The sequence below is a fragment of the Kogia breviceps genome, chromosome 1 (assembly GCF_026419965.1).
Source record: "Kogia breviceps isolate mKogBre1 chromosome 1, mKogBre1 haplotype 1, whole genome shotgun sequence".
Lineage (NCBI taxonomy): Eukaryota > Metazoa > Chordata > Mammalia > Artiodactyla > Physeteridae > Kogia > Kogia breviceps.
In genome coordinates, this window is record NC_081310.1 from 127,582,673 (window position 1) to 127,605,787 (window position 23,115).

Consider the following 23,115-nt stretch of genomic DNA (forward strand, 5'->3'; position numbering starts at 1 on the left):
TGTTTATCTTCAGAGTTTGCACTCGAGGAATACACATAAGTTAACTAGGCTGCTTCTGGAATTCTTCTTAGACCTACCTTTTTTTATCTCCATATGCACCAGTCCATTCAATACACGTCAGATTAATTTTTCTTAGAATGCTTTTATTGTGTCTCTCCTGCTCAGAAACTTCTGTAGAGCCCTATTTCTCACAGAAAAAAATTTTGACTCTGTGGCCTGAAATTCACAGATTTCCACAGTCTGCTTCAACTTGCCTTTCCAGCAGGTTTTCTTCTCCTGTTTCCTCCCCACTTCCCAGACAGATGGACCCACCCAGTGATTCTCGTCCCTGCCCTGGTGTTTCTCCACGTCCAGAGGGATTCTTTTTCTCCCTCATCCTGCAGGTGCTATTTGAAGTCCACCTCGCCTGGCAGCCTTGCCTGATCACTCAACGTGTAGTTTTTCTTGGTTCACTAGTACCCCTTGCTGGTCACATCACTGATTTCACTTTTAATAGAATATTTCTGGGAATCGATCATTTACTTTTTTGTGTACCTGTACCCGGCCTCCCCTAACAAAATTGTGGTGGATTAAACTTGTGTTCCCCTGTAGGGTCATTCTAATGAGTTTTGCTACTTGGGTGATATGTAATTGGAACAGATTTCTCAAATACCTTTCTTTCCTTCAAATCCCACTTTTCCCTCCTCCTCTTTTTCTGTCTCTTTTAGCACTCCATCCTCAAGTCTAATGGGATGGGTTCTGTTTTATCGTGGTTGATGGGAAGGAACCTTTTTTTTTAGACATTCCTACCCTGCATTCTGCAGTGATTTATAATCTTGAGAGAGGTGTCTACATTCTTTTGCTAGACCTGCTCTTTCTCTCCCATATTCTTTGTATATTATTAGAGTGGTATCTTGTTTTTACCTGGTACAGAATATTTTCTCCTCCATTGATTTCATAATCAGGTCTTAAATTCACAATCTTTGCCAGGCTGCACTTAATGTGTAATTATTTTTCTGTCTTATAACCTCAGCAAATCTTAAGATCTAGTTAGTGGGGCTAGAATGCACTTTTCTGTCAGCCCCTTTTAAAAAATGATATTATTTGACCAATCCTCCATCATCTCTTCACTCTTGCACTGTAGGGGGTGTTTCGTTCTGCCATCGCAGGAAGGGGACCTCATGATATCCCCCTCCAGGGTTTCTCTCCTCTACTGAGAGATGCTTGGAAAATCCTACCCCTGACCTGATTTGGGGCCATACATGTGGATCTTTGCTTGTTCTGTGAACAACAGGATGGAGAAAATTTCCTGTTCTTGATGCCAGATGGAAGTGGTTCCAAGCAGAGATTATACCTCCATGTTCTCTCATTCCCAAAACTGAGGTAATGAGCTTTGAGTCTAAATAAGGTGGTAGCTTAAAATAGCAGCAAATTGAATGCCGCTGTCCTGGTCAAGTTATTCACTCCCCATTCACTTTTGAGTCTTTTTTTTTTTTTTTTTTTTTTTTTTTTGCGGTACGCGGGCCTCTCACTGTCGTGGCCTCTCCCGTTGCGAGGCACAGGCTCCGGACGCGCAGAGTCAGCGGCCATGGCTCACGGGCCCAGCCGCACCGCGGCATGTGGAATCATCCCGGACTAGGCCCATTCACTTTTTGGGTTTCTTTAGCCTAGCTAGGAGCATGGGAGGATTGGCTCTAATATTCTCCACTTCTAGAGTTAAGTTGGCAGCATTTCGGTTTGAGAGGTTGTAGGCCATGTGGTCAAGAGAACTAACGGGTGAGTCAAACAAACCTGGTTTGGACCTCCTCTCTCACACTTTTCTTTTCTGTTTCAACCTGGATAAAGTATCTGACTTCAGGTTGCTGGCGTATAAAATGGGATGGACAGATTCGGTATTTGACTCTGACATTGTGATGGCCACTATTCCAGTTCCTGAGTGCATAGTAGTGGGGAAAAAAGAAAAAAAAAAATCCCTGTCCTTGTGGAGTCTAGTGTAATATCTCCCTCAGAGGGTATTGGGAAATAAAGTGAGAAAGAAAAGTTATAAATGTTAGGCACAGTGCCTGGCACTCAGGACATAAGAGCTGTTATTCAGCACTATGCAGTGTCAACCTTGCCTACTTTGTATGCCCTCTTGGCACAGAATAAGCACTCAGTAAACTTCGACTGAAGAACTTGATTCATGTGTGTGTACCAGTTTTTTTTTTCATTTGTATGTCAGTATTTAATAAAACCCCCAAACAATCATGTGTGTATTGTTTCCCTGGTTTACTTTTTTAGCTTTTGAAAAGCAACGTGACTTTTCCTTTTCTGGCAGTTCCTACAGGCACCATTGATAGACATCACATGCTTGAAAGAATCTTTAGCCTTTGGTTGCTTAGCTTTCAGCCCAGGTTGGATGTTGTGGGACTTCTTATCTGATATTTTCCTTAGAATAGCTGGGTTAAGCAATGGCTCAATCCTTTGACCAGGTATTTGAGGAATGCGATCTGGTGAGGCTCAGATGCTAAAGAGTGTCATTTATGTACATTCTCGAACAATAGTTGCAGGTCTGGAAAGCTAGCACCTAAATTCTTTAACAGGAGTCCTAAAGTCAGATTTTTCAGCAGATGGAACTCCTGTAACATAATAAAAATGACTTTGGATTTAGGCCTGGCTTTCATTATAGTTAGGTGTCTTGGGCAGTGTAATGAGACTAAATCTCAGTTTCCACATATGTAAAGTGGGATTAACAGTATTAACATTTTCATAAGATTCTTGTGTTAGTAAGTGAGATAGTGCATGTAAAGCAGTTAGTACAGTGCCTGGAGTGTGATAATTGCTGAAAAGTGGTAACTATTTTTAATTATTTAGCCTTTTTAAAAAGTTGGGCAAAATGTAAAAGATAAAAAATACAGAGACTTTCCTGGTGGCACAGTGGTTAAGAATCTGCCTGCCAGTGCAGGGGACAAGGGTTTGATCCCTGGTCCGGGAAGATCCCACATGCTGCAGAACAACTAAGCCCGTGTGCCACAACTACTGAGCCTGCGCTCTAGAGCCCATGCTCCGCAACAAGAGAAGCCATTGCAATGAGAAGCCTGCACACCACAATGAAGAGTATCCCCCGCTCGCCGCAACTAGAGAAAGCCCGCATGCAGCAACGAAGACCCAACCCAGCCAAAAATAAAAATAAATTAAATAATTTTTTTAAAAAAATCACTAAAAATATTATGTAAGTTTGCATGTGCAACATTTGTTTCATCTGAAAGGTCTGGTAGTTGAACCATGGAGTGACAGCAGGTGACACAAATGTCAAGGTCATCTTGTTGAACTTGCTGGTTTCACACATGACAGCAGAGTCCCAAATTGTTTTGGTGACTTAGCATGGTGACGGTTTGGGTTAAGTTTTCTGGACTCTCATTGTCTTATAAAGCAGATGAGGAGATAAAGTAGGTAGATGGAGAAGGGTGTGGGGGACAGGGTTTATACAGGTTTGACTTCTGCCATGGCATGTGTGTGTCTGTATGTGTGTTGATGTGAGAAGGAGAGAGAGCAGAGCAGCAGAGCACATGTGAGGGTGTACGTGTGAGAGGGGGTGTGTGAGAGTGAGTGAGAAAGAGTATGTGACAGAGCGTGCGTTGAGTGTGAGTGGAGAGAGAGGCTGTTTGTGCATGGAATTTCCTGGGTTTTGGGGGTAAACATTTAGTGCCTACTAATTTTCCCTACTTGTTGGATTCCAAGAAGAAAACTTAAGGGCAGAAAGAATACATTCACTCCTGGTGAAGACAGCCCTTGGCATCTACCCTGTACTATGATACAGTATAAGGAGGAATAAGTGGGAGTTTTATCACAAGAAGGTGGGTGCTTGGTGATGATGTTTGGGTCGACATCATGGAGGTGGAGCGACCCCTGTTATCCTTTGTGGTGCTTTGATGCTGTAGATCTTGGAGACAGGAACTCTTAGGTGTAAATCTCATACTAGTTCTTGCAGAGCTAGAGGAATTGAATTCCTTTGACGACAATTACCTCTTCGCTGGAGGAAGTACTATACAGGCCACTTTTCAAAAACGTTCTTCAAAAGCCACGTGCAAAACATTGTTACAATTTTTTGAAATACTTACAATTTCTAAATGTGAAATCATTTAGATGTAACTGTCCAATAGTAGTCAAGCACGTGAATTAGTGGTTTACTAAGCACAGTTGACCCTTGAACATAGCAGGTTGGAACTACACAGGTTCACTTATACGAGGATGTATTTCAGTAGTAAATACTACAGTGCTACATGATCCATGATCCATGGTTGGTTGAATCCTCGAATTCCCAGGCCAGACTATAAATTATACTTGGATTAACCCCTGCATTGTTCAAGGCTCAAATGTCCATCAGTTTTGAAAACAATAACTTTGAAATGCAAGTATAAGAAAAATAGATTCAAATTAGATAACCAACCAGGACCTACTGTATAGCACAGGGAGCTGTACTCAATATCTTGTAATAACCCATAATGGAAGAGAATATAAAAAGAATATATATATATATATATATATATATATATATATATATAAAATTCAATCACTTTGCCATACATCTGAAGCTATCGCAACATTGTAAATCAACTATATTTCAATAAAAATTTTTTTGAAAAGAAAAAATAGCAAAACTATAGAAAAAGAAAAATGGATTCAGACGTAACTGATTTGGATTCCTCCTTCCTCTTCTCCTTCTCCATCATTAAAGGCTAGTAAGGTTGTTAGTCATTGGGAGTGGTCATTTCTTCTAATTTTATGCTATTTTGAATTGCTGATTTAGCTTGATGAGGTTATTTCTGGGGGGAAAGAATTCCTATATTTTGACATTGATATGATTAGTAAAAACCAAAGCAGTGAGATTTTTCTGGCTGATGTTTATAGGTGAGGATTCATGATAATAAGAAGGCATTTGCCTCCCCTGGTAAATGGTAAAATTCATATACTTCTATTTGATTTTCTTTCCTAGCTTGTTCGTTTTGGTTTAAGTAACCAGCTGGTGGTTGCTTTCAAAGAAGAAAACACTGTTGCTTTTAAGCACTTGTTTTTGAAAGGATATTCCGGTGTAGATGAAGATGAATACAGTTGCAGTGTATATACTCAAGAGGACACCTATGAGAGCATCTTTTTTGCTATTAGTCAGGCAAGTATTTTGTTGTGACTTACCTATACTTTGAGAATATGTTGATCCTTGACCTTGTTGTCTTAGCAAAGAAAATAATTATACATATATTAACATATTCTGATTTAAGTTTTGCATAGTCTGCCAAAAAAGTTTATTGCTTTTTCTGTAGCTACATTTCCACACAATAGATTTTGCCTATTTTAAGTTTTCTTTAAGATTTATGTTTGTATTTATCCCTTCCCACCCACTACTGTTGGGAGATTACTGCAGATCAAATAGACAAATAGCTAAAAATAGGCTTATAATCTCAGAAGGTTTGATGAATGAGAGACCAAATCTAAGATTCTAGTGTCTCAATTTTGATGTCTTAGCATTAATAAGCCTAGCTGAACCTTAAGAATATGGAGTAGGATATGATAATATTTGTGTCTAGGTAGTATTGAGAAACCAGATTGGTAGGCCTGAAGAAAATATTTAAAGGAGAGAAATTCTTATTCTTTCTTATTCATTAATTCATTCATTTACTCATTCAGTAAATATTTGGGTACCTAGTATGTACCAGGTACTGTTGTAGACATTGGGGATATAGCATGAATAAAACAGACAAAACTCCTGTCCTTAGAGAGCTTAATTCTAGAGGGGAGAGCCAGACAAATGCAAAGAAGTGAAAAATATAGTACAGAATGCTGACTCCTTGAAGACACCACCAAAACAAACAAGCAAACAAACAAAAAAACGCATGTTGAGAGGCAAGACTGAGCTCACTGCTAACAGTGGTAGTAGAGATGGTCCCTTGACCATTCTCCATAGGTTGTAGAGTGCAAAGTCTGGCTATAGATTTTGAAGTCTGGTTTAAGGCACGTCTTTCAGTGTGAGGGGAGCTGGATAAGAATTGAGTAAAGATCATCATATAATAGTTTAGGATTGGTGGGCATAACAAGATGAGGGTTTTGGTGGGGGATGTTCAGAGAGTCTTGAGAGTTATTAGACTATATCTTCAAAATGATCATCTATTTAAATGAGGTTTTGTGATGTTCCTGAAGTAAATAATACAGTTATTTGCAATTTTTATGTTCCTGGGCAAAAGTTTCCTGGAATAATAAATTCATATTAATGAAGATAGGGGCCAGTAAAGCCCTGGTAGTACAGATAGGCAGATGGTAAAGCTGTGTTAATGTAAGCGGTGGGTGTGGATGGCTTGGGTCCTCAGAGGTATGTTGAAAATGATAACTGGAGGGCTTCCCTGGTGGCGCAGTGGTTGAGAATCCGCCTGCCGATGCAGGGGACACGGGTTCGTGCCCCGGTCCGGGAAGACCCCACATGCCGCGGAGCTGCTGGGCCCGTGAGCCGTGGCCGTTGAGCCTGAGCGTCCGGAGCCTGTGCTCCGCAACGGGAGAGGCCACAACAGTGAGAGGCCTGCATACCGCAAAAAAAAAAAAAAAAAAAAAAAAATGATAACTGGAATAAAGCAGGGGAGGAGACTGGACTGCCTGGTGGTGCCTGTGCACTGGAGATGGATGTTTGCAGTTTTCTTTGGGTGGTAAGGAAAGGCCTCATGGAGACGGTAATATTTGAGTCAAGGTCTGAAGACGTGAACCTTGCAGGTAGATACCTGGGCTTCTAGGCAGAGGTAACAGCAAAGGCCCCAGGCAGGTGTGCCTAGAGAGCTCCAGAATGGCCTGGAGGTCAGTGGGGCTTAGGAGGTGGGGGGGTGGAGCCAGTGGCCAGTAGTGGGCTGGGAGTTCAGAGAGATAGGCAGGAACTTGACTTTGGCTCTGAGTAGGTGGGAGCCTCTGGCTGCACTTTAGTTTCGAGTTCTGTGATGCCGTGTGTCTCTGCTCAACCCAAGAAAATTACCTTGTGGTGTTTTACATTGGGGAGTTCTACTGAGGGATATGAGACAAACAATAAAAAATAGCTAAAAGTATATTCCATGTGCTGTAACTTCTGATGAAACTTGTTAAGCTCATAAGTGTCTTTATTTAACTATTTTTTAATAGTTTCATCGGCTAAGAAATTTATCTCTGGGGACCCTTGGTTATGGAGAAAATGAAGACAACAGAATTGGATTAAAAGTCTGTAAGCAGCATTACAAGAAAGGGACCATGTTTCCTTCTAATGAGACGCTAAATATTGACAGCGACATTGAAATAGGTAATACAGTGATAATTTCATTATATTTCTTTATCATCTCTGTGGTAAGAACAAAAAATACCCTCGTGCACTGGCAGCCCAAATGAAACAACTTTGCTTTTGTGACGGCTGACCTATCTGAGGCTTTAACATTTGCCTGCAAAGGGCTTTGGCTCAGGAAACAATGGGTCTGACGTGACAGGACCAGGAACATTTGTGGATCTCTTTGGTGCAACTCAAGATTGTTGGTTTTGGGGGTAAATGCACAGGTGTTTCCTGTTTGTTTAATTTTTTCCCTCCGTGAGGGGGTGATTAGGCTTTTTGAAAAAAAATGAGTCTGTATTTGTTAAATGAAATAATGTGAGTTAAAATGCTTGGTACTCTTGCTTTTATTATTTGTTAAATATATTAATGCCCTTCAAAGGTGAATTGTGATTAATAACTCATTTTCTCTGTTTGGAGATTGGCAAAAAGTTAACATCTAATCAAGTAGAATTGTTTTGTGACATTCTGTTAAGAATTTAAAAGCATACCATATATAAATGCAAAGTATTTGACTTGAGGCTCTGGAGGTTTTGTCTTTCATTCAACAAACCTTTGGTGTACAGTTATCACACCTAAAGCACTCCCTGTTTTATGAACTGGGGTTTCAGAGATTAATCAGTCATGGCTCCTCAAGTAGCTAACAGGTCAGAAACCGGGGTCCTAGTAGCAGTGTAAATTTGGAGTGTTTTTATTAAAAAGAGAGCTCCAGAGTTCATTTGACCATATTTCCTATAACCCGATTTTAAGGTGCCTTGGTAATACAATAGAAGAACATCCCTGTAAAACAAAGGTTCTAATTCATTTTCCACAGGCTACCTGTTTAGAATCTTTTCATGAGTAAATGTGTCCTACCCTCTTGACTCTAAAAGAAACAGCCCATAAGCCAGCACTGTCAGGGTCCCCGGGTTGCTTTCAGAGACCCATCAGTAGCTTGGTTCTGTGGCCAGCAGCCTTGAAATGTCCCTTATCTTATTGCCCTGCAGGCGCTGCTACCCTGAGATCTGTGTGGTAGTCAGTCTGCAGGGGCTGATCCAGTTTCACCCTGCATCTTTCTCCTGAGCTGTCAGCTGTGCTCCCCGCTGTGGGCAGTTCCTGTAACTGGGAGTACTGAGAGGTGGAGCTGAAAGCTTGTGCAGTGACCCTCTGCTCCAAATGAGCCATGGCCACTTGTCCTCTTAAAAATGTGAGCCTTAATTGGATAAATCATACGACTATTTTGCAGTGATTCATATGTTGTTTTCCTCAACTGATTTTTCTTGGAAAATTGATTAAAGAAATGTGGCCAAAGTCAGTATCAGTGGCTAGGCAAGACAGAGCAGAAAGCAGGATTTATTCCCTGAGCATTGGACAGTGGTGTCCTTGGTCATTTCCTTTCCATCATGTGGAATATTTTTAACCAAATGGAGAGAAGTTGACTATTAATTTGACTTTATTTTAAGAGAGACTGTTGAAGCAAGCTAATTATATTTTTTAACTTATTAAATTAAATATAACTTATCAAAGAGAACTTTTTTTTTTTTTTTTTTTGTTTGTGGTATGCGGGCCTCTCACTGTTGTGGCCTCTCCCATTGCAGAGCACAGGCTCCGGACGCACAGGCTCAGCGGCCATGGCTCACGGGCCCAGCCGCTCCGCGGCATGTGGGATCTTCCCGGACCGGGGCACGAACCCACGTCCCCTGCACCGGCAGGCGGACTCTCAACCACTGAGCCACCAGGGAAGCCCAAAGAGAACTTTTTGATGTATCTATTCAAAAGGTGTAAAAAAATAATCTTAAAAATGATTGATACTGCATTTTAGACTTTCTTGTCTTGGACACATTGGAGGAAGCCTGCAGACGGTATAAATAGGGATTGAGTTTGACTTCATTGGTGTGGCATTATAGTTTAAATAGGTGAATTAGCAGAAGCTGTTCTAGATTACCTATTTATGAATTTTGCAGTATCTTTATGATTAAGAGAAGCATCCTTCAGTGTGCTCAGTGCAGAGATCTGCGTGTGTTCTGCTTTCCTGGTGGGTTTATGTTTAGCTGCATGACTGATTGTACAGTTCAAGCTAAGGGTTTCCCCTAATTCATGCTGAGGACATATCCCTCTGTCCCTGCCTCTAGACCTATAGCTTTACAGTTCAGCTTTACTGGGGGTACTGTAATGAATCCTGTTAAAAAAAATTTTTTTTTACAACATTTAGATGGATATCATTCTAATACAGTGTTTCACTTTCTATAATGCAGATTTTGAATTTCTTATCTTCTCTTTTCCACATATTCTTAGCATGAAACATTATGACCATTTCATCATTTTACCTGTCATTTTAAGAACATATTGAATCCACCCTCCCTTTGTCTCTGAGAGGGTTGTTATTTCATTTGCTGGAGTGTTCTGCCTTGTAAATGAGATTCATTTGAGTGATGAGGCTGCTACTCCAATATCAGTTTGTTCTGTTTGAGGTTTGATGTTTTACTCAGGGCTTTTGCCATTCTTTAAAAAAAAAATCTCAGTTCTTAGGTTTTGCTGCCACCAGGTGCTTGGTGGCCTCATTAGCAATGACTGTAGCATGAGGTATGGCAGACTCCAGGGAGTTTTGAATGTATATGTAGCTAAAGTGTAGTTCTATTACAATTACAGAATCTGAATAATCAAATAGAATTTTATAAGGCAAATTTTATAGATAGTGTAACATTAACTAACATATGCTGTCATATTTCTCTGAATCCGTCATCAATTTTTAAAAAACTCATCTGTTTTATAAACATTTGAAAGTGAAAAAACTTAATGTCTTTTTTCATTTTAAAAAAAATTTTTATTGGCGTATAGTTGCTTTACCATATTGTGTTAGTTTATACTGTACAGCGAAGTGAATTAATGTCTTAGAATGAATGAAATATTGGAGAAAAAGACCTAGGACAGTATCTGGCACACAGATTTTTAACATATTCCTCCTTCTTTCAGAATACAGTCATTTACCCAGATAAGTTTCATTTAAATATTATTTTTTCCTTTTCCTTTACTTTAGAATAAAAATGTTAAAGGTAGAAGGGCCTTAAATAGCTTCAGTTTGGCCTTCACTTTACAGTTGAGGAAACTGATGTTCAGTCAAGCTTGGTGACTAGGCCAAGGTCATGCAGTGATTTAGTGACCGTGGGTCTTTGCTACTCTAAACCCGGTAACATGGGCATCACCCAGGAGCTTGTGAGACGTGCAGAATCTCCAGGCCCCACTAGACCTGCAGAATCCAAATTTGCATCTTAACAAGATCCCTGAATGACATATACACACATTAAGCTTGGGAAGCGCCGGCTCAGTACTCTGCAGCTGAAGGTCTTTGACTCCGCACAGACCTCTCTTTTACCAGCTTCACGTATTTTATACTGTCCATCACCATCGGCCTTCAATGCCCCCTGTACCAGCTTGGACACCTCTGTCCATCAGTGTCACTCCCTTACAGAAGCAGTTCGGGCGCTTGCCTCTCCCTTCTTTCTCACCTGGATCCTGCCAGCCGTCACCAGGGTCCTCCGTGGCTGAGCCCCAGTGCCCCAGCTGCTGATACCTCCTGGAGAAACGGGCCAGAGCACACGCTCCCACTGCCACACATCTGCAAGCCTCCAAAGACAGCACCTCCAGCAGGCTTCCCGTCAGCCCGGTGCTGCCGAGGCGAGGCCACGGCCAAAGGCCTCCCACAGCACCAGGTCCCACCCCTTTCAGCTCTGCGAAGTCGCCTCCCTCTCTGCATCTCTGAGCTCAGTTCCTCCCTGAGTTCCAGACTCCTCCTCCATTCAGCGGCTGCTTGACAGGCCACTTGACAACCTCCGCTGTGACTCTAATAGGGATTTCAAACCTGCTGTGTCCAAAACAGAACATTTCAAGCCTCCTCCACCCCCCACCCCTGGCTCAACCTGTTTCTTTCTACTCTTGCCCGTCTCAGAAAATGAAACCAACATTTTCACATCATGCCATCATATTCCCAGTTGCTCAAGCCCCAAACTTGAATGTGTTGTTTTCTCCATTTCCGTTGCCACCTCTGTAGTCCAAGCCGCTGCCACTCTTGCTTGGACTGGTCTCCACCCCCTGCCCTGCCCCTCGGCAACTAGAATTATATATATATATATATATATATATATATATATATATATATATATATATATATTTTCTTTTTTTTTTTTCACTGTTGTGGCCTCTCCCGTTGCGGAGCACAGGCTCCGGACGCGCAGGCTCAGCGGCCATGGCTCACGGGCCCAGCCGCTCCGCGGCACGTGGGATCCTCCCGGACCGGGGCACGAACCCGCGTCCCCTGCATCGGCAGGCGGACTCCCAACCACTGCGCCACCAGGGAAGCCCGATATATATTTTTTAATTGGCTAAATTGGGACATCTCATTCCCTGGCCTAAAAACCACGAGTGGCTTCCCATCTTTTTAGAATAAAACCCGCAAGTCCCTGTAGGACCGGCCACCCGCCTGCCCCTCCAAGCCCCCGCTTCCCTGGTCCTGCCTCCTTTCTGTTTGTTGAACAAGTCAGGCTCTTTCTTGCCTGGGGCTTAGTGCTCACTTTTGTCCTGCCTGGAGCGCTCCCCCTGGATCTGTGCTCAGCTGGGTCTCCTTCCTCCCTCAGGTGTCGGTTTAAACAGCCCCAGTGCCTCAGAGCCCTTCCCAACAGTTCTCCTCAGGTAGGGCCTCCCCACCCACTTAACCTCCATCACTTCACTGTGTCTTGGCAGAACTGTGCACACCGTGAAATTATCTTGTGTATATTTTTTCACTCTTGGTTTATCTCCCCCGGTACAGTGTGAGCTCCATACAGACCTCATCTGTCTCGTTCATTGCTCTACCTTCAGTGCCTGGCACAATGCCTGGCCCCTGAAAGCTTTCAGTAAATATTTACTGAATAAGTGAATGAGTCAGGTAGGGAGCCTGGGCCTTCTGAGTTTCCGAAATAGGTGCTCAGAGGTCAGCCTCATCACTGTACTGGTGAAGAGCTCAGGCTCTGGAACTGAGCACATGTGGATTTAAATTCTGGTTAGCCACCAGCTAGCTGTGTGACCTTGAGGAAGTTTCTTGGCCTCTCTGTGCCTTGGTTTGTCCATCTGTAAAATGGCAACCATAGTGTATCTCTCACAAGGTTGCTTCGGGGGTTAAACAGGATGATGCATTAAATGAGAAAACCTATAAAGCCCCGAGCACAGTGCCTGGCAGAGAGTAAGTCCCTGTATGTTTTTCCTATCTTTATCATCCTATCTTTAGTTTCCTATAAAAAAAGTTTCTTTTGATCAACTGCCCTCACTGTATCAATCAAGGCCCAGTCAGGAAAACCAACATTGAATTGTTTCTTGATACTAATGGTCCATTTGCCAAACACAGGGAGGCACCCCCTCTGACACCTGCCTTTCTTAAATATTGTGGCTGTTGAGCTGTCCATTCAGCTCCGTGTCCTTGTTTTTGGCCCAGGTGGCCTGATTGTCATAAAATGTGAGTGTGTCCTCCATATTTTGAGTGTCCTATATACTAGGCAATGGGTGTTCAACAGCCACAGCATTTGTGCCCTTGCTCTCAAGGACCTTATCCTCTAGTTGAGGAGATAGATAAGCAAATAAAGAGTCAAATTGTGAGAGAAGATTCTCAGAGAACAAGCCATAGGGCCTACCCGGGTTCTCAAGCACCTGCTGAGTGTTGGGCACTGCAGGAGGCCCTGACTTTTCCATTTTTGAGGCAGCACAAAGGGGGCAGCAGCAGCCCAGGTGAGAGTCGGCCAGGCTGGTTCACACCAGTTCCGGCATCAGGGCTGAGTGACCTTGAAGGGCGTTGTCCATGAAAGGTGTTCATTGTCTCCAGGCTTCCTCAGTTTCCTGCCAATGTGTTAGGCTACACAATAATGAGAGTAATTTTTATGTGCGGCTCTTGGAATCATTCTTTTACAGTTTATAGCTCATAATTTATTTTTTTTTTTGCGGTACGCGGGCCTCTCACTGTTGTGGCCTCTCATGTTGCAGAGCACAGGCTCCGGACGCGCAGCCTCAGCGGCCATGGCTCACGGGCCCAGCCGCTTCGTGGCATGTGGGATCTTCCCGGACCGGGGCATGAACCCGTGTCCCCTGCATCGGCAGGTGGACTCTCAACCACTGTGCCACCAGGGAAGCCCCATAATTTATTTTTATTTGAATACAATCTAAGTTCCTTTCTTTCTCTTGATTTTTTTTTTTTGGAAAAGTATCGGACTAAACAGAAAAGTTGCCAAATATCACAAAGATGTCCGTGTATACCTTTCATCTAACTTTCCCGAATGCTAGCATTTTACCACATTTGCTTTATCATTCTTCCTACATAAAAAAATTTCTCCTGAAATATATGAGACTAAGGTGCAGACACAATGCCCCTACCTCTAAATACTTGTGTGCATCTCCCCAAACAAGAACATGCTCCTCATAACCACTGAATAGTGCTCAAAAGCATGAGTTAACGTGGATGTGATACTATAATCTACAAACCCTATTCATATTTCATCAATTGCCCTAACATTATCTACAGCAAAAGCCATGCCTAACCTCCCTGGTCCAAGATAACATATTGCATTTAGTTGTCATATATCTTTAGTCTCCTATAATCTGGAGAAAAATTGAGTTCTTGTCTTTTTTTTTTTTTTAATGACATTGACATTTTTAAAGAGTAGAATGTCCCTCCCTTGAGTTCTCCTGTTTTTCTTTTTTTTAAAAAAATTAATTTATTTATTTTTGGCTGTGCTGGGTATTCATTGCTGCACGCGGGCTTTCTCTAGTTGCGGCGAGCAGGGGCTACTCTTCGTTGCAGTGTGCGGGCTTCTCTTGTTGCAGAGCACAGGCTCTAGGCGCGCAGGCTTCAGTAGTTGTGGCACGTGGGCTCAGTAGTTGTGGCTTGCAGGCTCTAGAGTGCAGGCTCAGTAGTTGTGGCGCACGGGCTTAGTTGCTCCGCGGCATGTGGGATCTTCCTGGGCGAGGGCTCGAACCCGTGTCCCCTGCATTGGTAGGTGGATTCTTAACCACTGTGCCACCAGGGAAGTCCCCCCTGTTTTTTTTTTTTTTTAATACATTTATTTATTTATTTTTATTTTTGGCTGCGTTGGGTCTTTGTTGCTGCGCTCGGGCTCTCTCTAGTTGCGGTGAGCAGGGGACTACTCTTCGTTGCGGTGCGCGGGCTTCTCATTGCCGTGGCTTCTCTTTGCTGTGGAGCACGGGCTCTTGGCACATGGGCTTCAGTAGTTGTGGTGCACGGGCTTAGTTGCTCCATGGCATGTGGGATCTTCTCAGACCAGGGGTCGAACCCGTGTCGCCTACATTGGCAGGTGGATTCTTAACCACTGCGCCACCAGGGAAGCCGCTGCCCCTAGTTTTCCTGTTTCTTTATGCTTAGATTGAGGTTACGCATTTGGGGCAGAAATACCACACAAATGGTACGTTATTTCAGGAGGCACATGATGTTTCTTTATCTCAATCCTGGTGATGTTAACTTTGATCACGTGGCTAGGGTGAGATCTGCTAGGTTCCCCACTGTAAAGTTACTGGTATCCCTGTTGTGATTAATACGTATTCTGTGGAGAGATGCTTTGGAACTTGTTGAGTCTTCTGCTCTCATCACACTTCGGCCCACTGGTTTTAGCATCTGATTCTTGCCTGACAGTCACTGTGGTTTTTTCATGGTCCTAGACTGCATTCACCTAGACCTCCAGACCCTCTCCAAGAACCCTCAGGACTGGAAGAACTCATCATTCTTCAGAATGGAATTTTATCGGTAAATATGCTTTAAAGTCTCATTGCCCAGGAGACGTAGATGGGGAAAGGAGAGTAGGGTAGAAAGACTGTGGCAATTTATACCTTGTAATATTTTTTATTCAGCCTCTTGCAAGTTGAAATCTCCTTTCATCTCAAAGGCATTGACCTGCAGACGATTCATTCCCGAGAGCTACCAGACTGTTACATCTTTCAGAATACGGCAAGTGTCTATTTTACTAAGGCATTTTATCATTTTTCTCTACTCCTTTTGTAGGTGCAGTATGCAAAGCACGTCCACCTATAGATGTGTTTGATGCAGTTGTGTTTAAAACAGTTTTAATGCCACTTTATAGCATCGTTGGTCCAGAGGCCATGACTTCTAAAAATGATACAAGCCCATTCCAACTTTTTAAAACTAGATTTTTGGGTTGAAAAGAGTTTTCAAGGTGGACTTTGACTTCCTACTCTCTGAAATACATTTTTAAAAATAGCTTATGACCTGTGTTTTAAGTGCCTATAATGTTTTTCCCACCTTCGAAGGAAGGTCTTTGCAAATGTTGTAGCAAATGTTTTCAAACCTCAAGGCAGAAAGTGTCCCCTTGGTCTGAAGGCCAATCTGCAAAGGATCAATTGCTGCAGCCTTTATTTTGGAAGGGGCAGGCATGTGCCATGGACTTCCTCCCTTCCTTCCTTCCTTCCATCCTTCCTTCCTTTCTTCCTTCCTTCCTTCCTTCCTTCCTTCCTTCCTTCCTTCCTCCCTCCCTCCCTCCCTCCCTCTCTCCCTTACTCCCTTCTTCTCTCCCTCCCTTTGTTCTTTCATGTTTCTTGATGGGCAGAACTGAATGTTCAGTTGGACGTTATATGTAGCTGCTGTTTTAGCAATTCAGAAGCATGCTTCATTCAACAGCAATCACTAAATGCTCGATGAGTCCCTACGAGGCAGCAGGCAAGTTGCCATGCTCTAGAGGTACCATGGCCCTCAGGAAGCTTACAGCCTAGTGGAAGAGATAGAAAAAGAAGTCAACAAAAAAATTAATTATAAATTGTGACATGTAGTAAGGAAGAATGTCTCCCCCAGAGAGTAGCATGATTAATCTCCCTGGGGTGACCCACACATTACAAAACGCATTATGAAATCCAAGGCAAGGCAAAGCTTGGAGAGCTGACCGTGTATGTGATCTATGATTAAACCCACAGGTGCCTGAACATCTTTGAGCACAAGCCACGTGCACATTACACATTCTCAGTGTAATCTAAGAATATCGTTATGACCAAACCAGAGATTCGAGAATTAAGCTGTACAGACCTCATTTCTATACCTATGAGCTAGGACCAAACTTCGACTAGCCGTGGCATTCAAGGCCTCATTTTCCCCCAGGAAAGCCCCTAAAATATGCTGCATATTTCACTTATAAACTTTAAATACTTGAAACACAATGTGGAAGATTGAGGGCATTTGGAAATCTTAAATTCAACCCATAACCCTGGAGCAATCTTTGCCACTTCTGAAAGCACATGTAGCACTTCTGAAAACATATATATAGCGTTTGAAGCAAATAGAAAAATAATTTCTAGCCTAGTAAAAATCTAGAGTTTCATACCCAAAGGACTAAATTAAGGCAAATGCTTGTAAATTCCATTCAGTATAATAAATGAGGTCTTTGTGTTCTCTTGTTAAAAATTGGTGGTGAATTCTCATTTTTGTTCTTTGGACTGGTTGGCTGCTTTGCTTTAGAGTTTCTCTGAATCCGAATGTGCTTTTAGTAGAATTTCATGTATTCCCCCTTTGGACCACATTTTTTCATTAATAATAGGAAGTTGTGAAGGAATCATGTGATGAGGACATTTTCATCAGTCTAACTCTCTTTGGATCAGCACGCTATCTGGATGCCATTGATATTTTAAGCAGAATTGATCTAACCAGTCATACTTTCTGCTGGGCCGTAACCTCTTCATCAATTTGTGTCTCCAGATTATCTTTGACAATAAAGCTCACAGTGGCAAAATCAAAATCTACTTTGACAGTGACGCTAACATCGAGGAATGTAAAGACTTGAACATCTCCGGATCTAGTAAGTATGTTATATGCTTGCCCGTTGTGGATTATGGAAGATTTTTATCACTTCATTTTGGGATTTGGGATATATAAATGGTTTATTTGGATGATGATAAGAAAAAAGGGCTCCAAAAAACCACATTTTGAGCATTCGCTTCTGTTAAGCATACCCCGAAGCTTTGCATTTTTGTTCAATTCAGCAAATGTTGATTACAGACCTTGTAGGAGAGGTCGTGTGGTCCAGCGGTTAAGAGCAGTTTCTGGAGCCAGACTACCTGGGTTCGAGTTTTGGTTCTGTTTCCTGTGCCTGTGATCTTGGACACATTGCTTAACCTCTCTGTGTCTCAGGGTCCTTCTCTGCAAACTGAAGGTAATAATAGTACTTACCTTCCAGGATGTTGAGTATTAAATGAGTATGTAAAGCAGAGCACTGAGAACAAAAGTTGGCACACAGTAATTGTAGGCGCTCTGGAAAAGAAAGAAAATGCCTTCGTGAGCGGCACTGGCATGCCTATAAAATCTCTAGCATGTCCTGACTAGGGTAAGTGGTGGAGGCACAGAAGATATGAGGATCAAGAAAGCAAAGGTTCCGGCTTCGCTGGTGGCGCAGTGGTTGAGAGTCCGCCTGCCGATGCAGGAGACGCGTGTTCGTGCCCCGGTCCAGGAGGATCCCACATGCCGCGGAGTGGATGTGCCCGTGAGCCATGGCCGCTGAGCCTGTGCTCCGCAACGGGAGAGGCCACAACAATGAGAGACCCGAGTACCCCCCCCAAAAAAAGAAAGCAAAGGTTCGTTTTGATGGGGACAGAGTGAGACGTAGAGTCCAGCAATGCTTCTTGGAGAAGGTATGATTTAATCTGAGCCTGTGACAGTGGAGTGGGATCAAGGCCTTCAGAGCCCAGAGAGCAGCCTGAACAAACTAGGCTGCAGCCATTTTATGTGATAAAAGCTAACCCTCGTCAAATAGGAAATGTGGTTTGGTATAGTCATTTGACCAAATAAGTTATTCAGTCAAACACGTTTGCCAGGACAAGGTTTCCTTCCTCTCCACGGGCGTCCTTTTAATATTGGGGAGCTGTCCTCGCCTTTGCTCAGAAGAGAGGCGCTCTGGCTCCCTCCTGTGGCCAGTGAGGAGAAACACAACCTCACAGCTAGAAGCATTGACATTTATATATGCTTCTCCCAGGGCGGCGCCATCACTAGGAGAGCACAAATTGAAGATGATGTGACAAGTCTTAAAAAGCTGAAGTTTGGAAACCAGCTTAGGAAATGGATTTTTTTTTCTTTTATAGGAAGCTGTCTGGTGGATTGATTGCCTTGGCTCTGGGGGAGTAGAACAAAGGCAAGCATGACAGCTGGTGGGATCCTTGTGCTATTTGCAAAACATTCTGAGATTCATTCACATCCATGTGCTTACCCTGACGCTTCTCTCTCCTTCTTGTCATTACCCATGTTATCTCAAGGTGAAATGTAAGGGAATGCACATTTTTACATACAAACTTGAAGTTGCCTTTTCTGACTTCTAATACCCATGCCCAGTGTACCAATGATCATCACATTAACTTGATTTTATAAATGTAGCCATTTGGGCATGGGAGCTGGAGGAGGTAGGTACTGATGGACAGGATTCCCCACTGATGGGTGATGTAAACGTATGTCCCAGGGAAATGGGGTTTAGTAAGTGTGGGAAGCCCTGGTTAGGGTCACACAGGCGGCAGTGGTGGTGTGTGTGGGACTTCTCAGGCCCCTGGAAGGACTGGGTGGGGTAGGATTTTCTTAACCACATTTCCAGAGTCATGTCTCTGGACTAGTGTTATAGAAACCCAGGTTTAGGAACTGTTCCTGTGAGAATAACATAATTTCAGTAGAAGAAGAAAGCAATTATGATGTTTATAAGATACTTTTTGTAGCCACATCAAACTAATCTTCTCAATAAATCAAATTGAAACAATACAATACTGACTTCCCTGTTAGGAGGGACGGTTTATCTTCCTAGTTCTGGGCCTCAGTTTTCTCATCTGTAAATAAGGCCCAATTCAAGTAATCTTAGAAATTTTGTTCTAGTTATAGGTCAGAAAGGAAGGTACTCGAGGCTGTTCTTGCATTTTTTAAGATTGCGGTCCCATCTTCCCAAGAACTGCCCCTCTTCCCTCTGCTTCATCCCATGGTTCCTGCCCCCCAAAATGGCCTTGGGTTTTGGTCAGGTTGTTTTCTTACCTACCCATTAGATGGTATCTCAGATAACTTAAACTTGTGAAGGATAAAATGGCCAAAGGTGGCTGTAAGTGCTCCGTAAGAAGCACTGACAAGCACTCAACAGGGATTGTTTGACCTGATTTCCTGACAGCGTGTGAAGCTGGTACAGCTGTGCTCCCATTTGGTACCCGAGGCATCTGAAGCTTAGCAAGGCTAAATAACTCACTCAGTGAATTACATTTACTTGCTGGCCATGCTCCTAACCCACTTAGGGGTCATGGTCACTCACACTGCTGTTATTTCTAAATCTGTGGACAGGGCTTCACTGGTGGCACAGTGGTTGAGAGTCCGCCTGCCGATGCAGGGGACACGGGTTCGTGCCCCGGTCTGGGAAGATCCCACATGCCGCGGAGCGGCTGGGCCCGTGAGCCATGGCCGCTGAGCCTGTGCGTCCGGAGCCTGTGCTCCACAACGGAGAGGCCACAACAGTGAGAGGCCCGCGTACCACAAAATAAATAAATAAATAAATAAATCCGTGGACACACTCCCATCTTTCTCTTAAATGCCTTCTCTGCGGAGGTGTCACTGTGGAACACCCTGACTTTAGACTCTCCTGAAGGTTGCCTGTCCCCAGCGCTGCTTCCTTCTCCCCTGGCCTTTCTCTGTCTGGTTTCTGAGTGCATCTCCTCTCCTAATTCCCAAACATTGCCACCCCCGCCTTCCCATCCTTCCTAGTCTGCATTCCACTCTGTCATCTCTCTGAGAGGCTGTGTCCACACCCATGGTTTCAGCTGCCTCCAAGTTGTCCGCTCTTGTCATGAATGTCCAGACTGAGCTCAGTTGACCCAAGACAGAAGAGGAGTCATTCTTGGTCAGTCCTTCCTTACTCCCTAAGTCCCATTAAAGACCAGGTCGAGTCTCTCTTCTTCATCTTTCGCCACTTTGTGCCTTATCTTTGTGCGCCTTCTCTGTCTCTAACTTCGTTCAGACCTTCACGCGTTCTGACTTAGATTATTCAGTGGTCTTCCTGTGCTCTGCTGGGGTCTCTGCACTTATCTGTAAGTGTACTGAAGCATTATGGGGACACACATAAGCACAGGCACTGTCATGCTGAATAAAAACACACCCGGTCCCTGCCTCCCAGAGCCAATCATGTCCGGGGGGAGATGGACATTGAATGATATAATAACCACTGAGTTTGCTGTTCTTGTGTGCATGGGGCTGCTCCAAGTGCTTTCATGTGTGAACTTATTTAACCCTCACAACAGCCCTATAATACAGGTATTTTTTCATTCTACCCATTTTTTGGATGAGGAAACTGAGGCAACTTCCCCAAGGCTCCACAGCTTCTGAGTGCAGGGCAGAGATTCAGACCCAGGTCTCAGGCTCCAGAGACCGTGTCCTTTTTCATTTCACACTGTCTCTGTGCTCCTTGCTGTGCTGTCTTTGAAGACACAACTGTAAGTTCAGTGACCATCAAACAGAGGGCAGTAAATGGAGATATAGATGTGTATACTTATGGACAGGGCTATGATAGGGTATTGGGGGGAGGGTTGATGGGGATGGGAATTTAGGGAATTGTCCTGTTCTGTTCTGGGGAGGAAGATACTCAATCTGAAACCCAAGGCTGAGTAATCACCATGTGTGATGGGGAGGGGGTGCTGTTCCAGGCAGAGAGATCAGCATGTGCAAAGTCCCTGAGGCAAGAAAGAGAGAGAGGAGAGAGGGAGGGAGAGAGCTCCAGTGCCTGGTAGGAGCAGGGAAGGAGGAAGAGAGTGGCCTCAGGGTGGGCAAGGTGTGGGCCAGGAGAAAGCAGTGTGATGAGACCACAGGGGGTGAGTAGGGGCTGGGCAGGGGAGAGCCATGGTTTGGGATTTGGGACAATACCATGAAGTCTGAGAGAAGCGAAGGTTACAGTTTCATCTTCCTCCAGTACCTTCCCTGTGTTACTGTGTTCCAAGGCAAAAATCTGATTACTACTCTCCTTACTCTCATTCTAAGAAGTGATTTTTCCCACATGCAGAAAAAGCTTATTGAATTGGCACTCTTTGCTGGGAAAATACAGAGTAAGCTTGAGAAGCAGAAATGGGGATTCTGAGTGGTGGGACTTTAAAATGTGTGTTCCCCCATAAATGGAGAGCTTGATGTTTGTTTTTATGTGAAAGAACTCAGAGTATGTCAGTAGTTTTGCCTCTTTTTTTTTGGCGGTACGGGGGCCTCTCAGTGCTGTGGCCTCTCCCGTTGCAGAGCACAGGCTCCGGACATGCAGGCTCAGCGGCCATGGCTCACGGGCCCGGCCACTCGGCGGCATGTGGGATCTTCCCGGACCGGGGCACGAACCCGCGTCCCCTGCATTGGCAGGTGGACTCTCAACCACTGCGCCACCAGGGAAACCGAGCCCTGGTTGTGCCTCTTTTGAATGGAGCCCGAATGGACCACCTTCTACTGAATTCCACTCTATAGTAAATATTTATGAATACACTTTAGTACATCTGTTAAGAATTTATATGTTTTTAAATGTCTAACTCAACATCAGGGAATGATTTCCTTTTTTGTGAACCTCTGAATGAGTGCAGTGTGATTTGTTTCTGATGTTGAAGCATTTATCATTTGATCTTATTTTCCAGCTGCCATCTTGTTTGGAAATTATTCCCAAGTGAGGGGTGTTTGACATTTGAATTCTGTTTTCATTTCTCAGTTCAGAGAAATACTCAGTATGTCCTGGTGTTTGATGCATTTGTCATTGTGATTTGCTTGGCATCTCTTATTCTGTGCACAAGATCCATTGTTCTTGGTCTAAGGTTACGAAAGGTAAGTGTGTGTTGGAATTTCCTCCCTCCCTTCCTGACCTCCGCCCGCAGTTTGTCCATACAGTGGGGCCTTGACATTGGGTCATCCTACCCTTTCTGGGGCCCTTGACTGAATTGGATTCCTTTGAGTGACTGTCCCCCTACGAGGCATTATCAACCTGGGGTGTAGAGAGTGAGTCAAAGCTCCCGGCATGTCAGGTGGAATCAGACAATTATCCTGCTTAAACCTGAGCTAATAAGCACAGATACACAGTGGTGAATGATCAAGCTTTTGAACGCTTCTAGAATAAATGAGACCCTTTTAAATTCAGGAGTGATCTTAAGAACAGAGTAATAACATGTGTGGGTTTCATCTTTTGTCTTCAAATCAGAGTTCATTCTGACAGGGAGACATGGTAAATGGGTTATAATGAAGCATAAAAGACTTTATTCTATTATTTCAACTAGTTTAAAAATTCTTCCCTGAGTTTCATTTTACCTTTTTACCCTTAGGGCTCTTGTGAATATATACTCTAGCTCACCACAAATCTTATTCTGGTGTGTGGCATGTATGTAAATACAGACTGGGGTCAGTGGACGTAGGAAGTCATCAGAATACCATATGTAGAGGAAGGAAGCAGTCTACATTCTATTTTTCCAGGGCTTGACCTGTGTCGATTTGTTTTGTAAATATCCACTTCTCTTAGCCACCCTCCCGCACTCTACAAGCCCCTTGATATTCTGAATCCAAAGCCAGGGTCTGGGTTCTGCCGATGCGAGGGTGGCACACTGGGAGCACACGCTCGGGGGCCAGACTGCCTGCACTCAAGTCCCGGCTTGGCCGCCCCATGTCTCAGTTGCCTCCTCTGGAAAGAAGTGTCCATGGTGCCTAGTTCGTAGGGTTTTCGTCTGGTTGAATGCGTTGAGAATATGTAAAGTGTTTGGAATGTGCTCTGTGTTAGCTATTTCAACAAGAGTCTGTTGGAGTGAGAGCACAGCACCGAGTGGTTGAGTCGCTTAGTTAACTGGAATGCTCACCTCTAGCTGGGGTG

General features: G+C 43.7%; 1 protein-coding gene across 1 annotated transcript in view; it reads left to right on the top strand.

The window, feature by feature from the left end:
* The window catches only part of MCOLN2 (mucolipin TRP cation channel 2), a 61,671-nt gene that overhangs the window by 15,076 nt on the left and 23,480 nt on the right, over positions 1 to 23,115 (top strand). The window contains exons 3-8 of the mRNA XM_067040974.1: positions 4,955 to 5,128; positions 7,111 to 7,264; positions 14,957 to 15,041; positions 15,146 to 15,242; positions 16,995 to 17,094; positions 21,973 to 22,085. Coding sequence (XP_066897075.1) covers positions 4,955 to 5,128; positions 7,111 to 7,264; positions 14,957 to 15,041; positions 15,146 to 15,242; positions 16,995 to 17,094; positions 21,973 to 22,085 — 723 coding nt within the window. The remainder of the gene's footprint in view (positions 1 to 4,954; positions 5,129 to 7,110; positions 7,265 to 14,956; positions 15,042 to 15,145; positions 15,243 to 16,994; positions 17,095 to 21,972; positions 22,086 to 23,115) is intronic.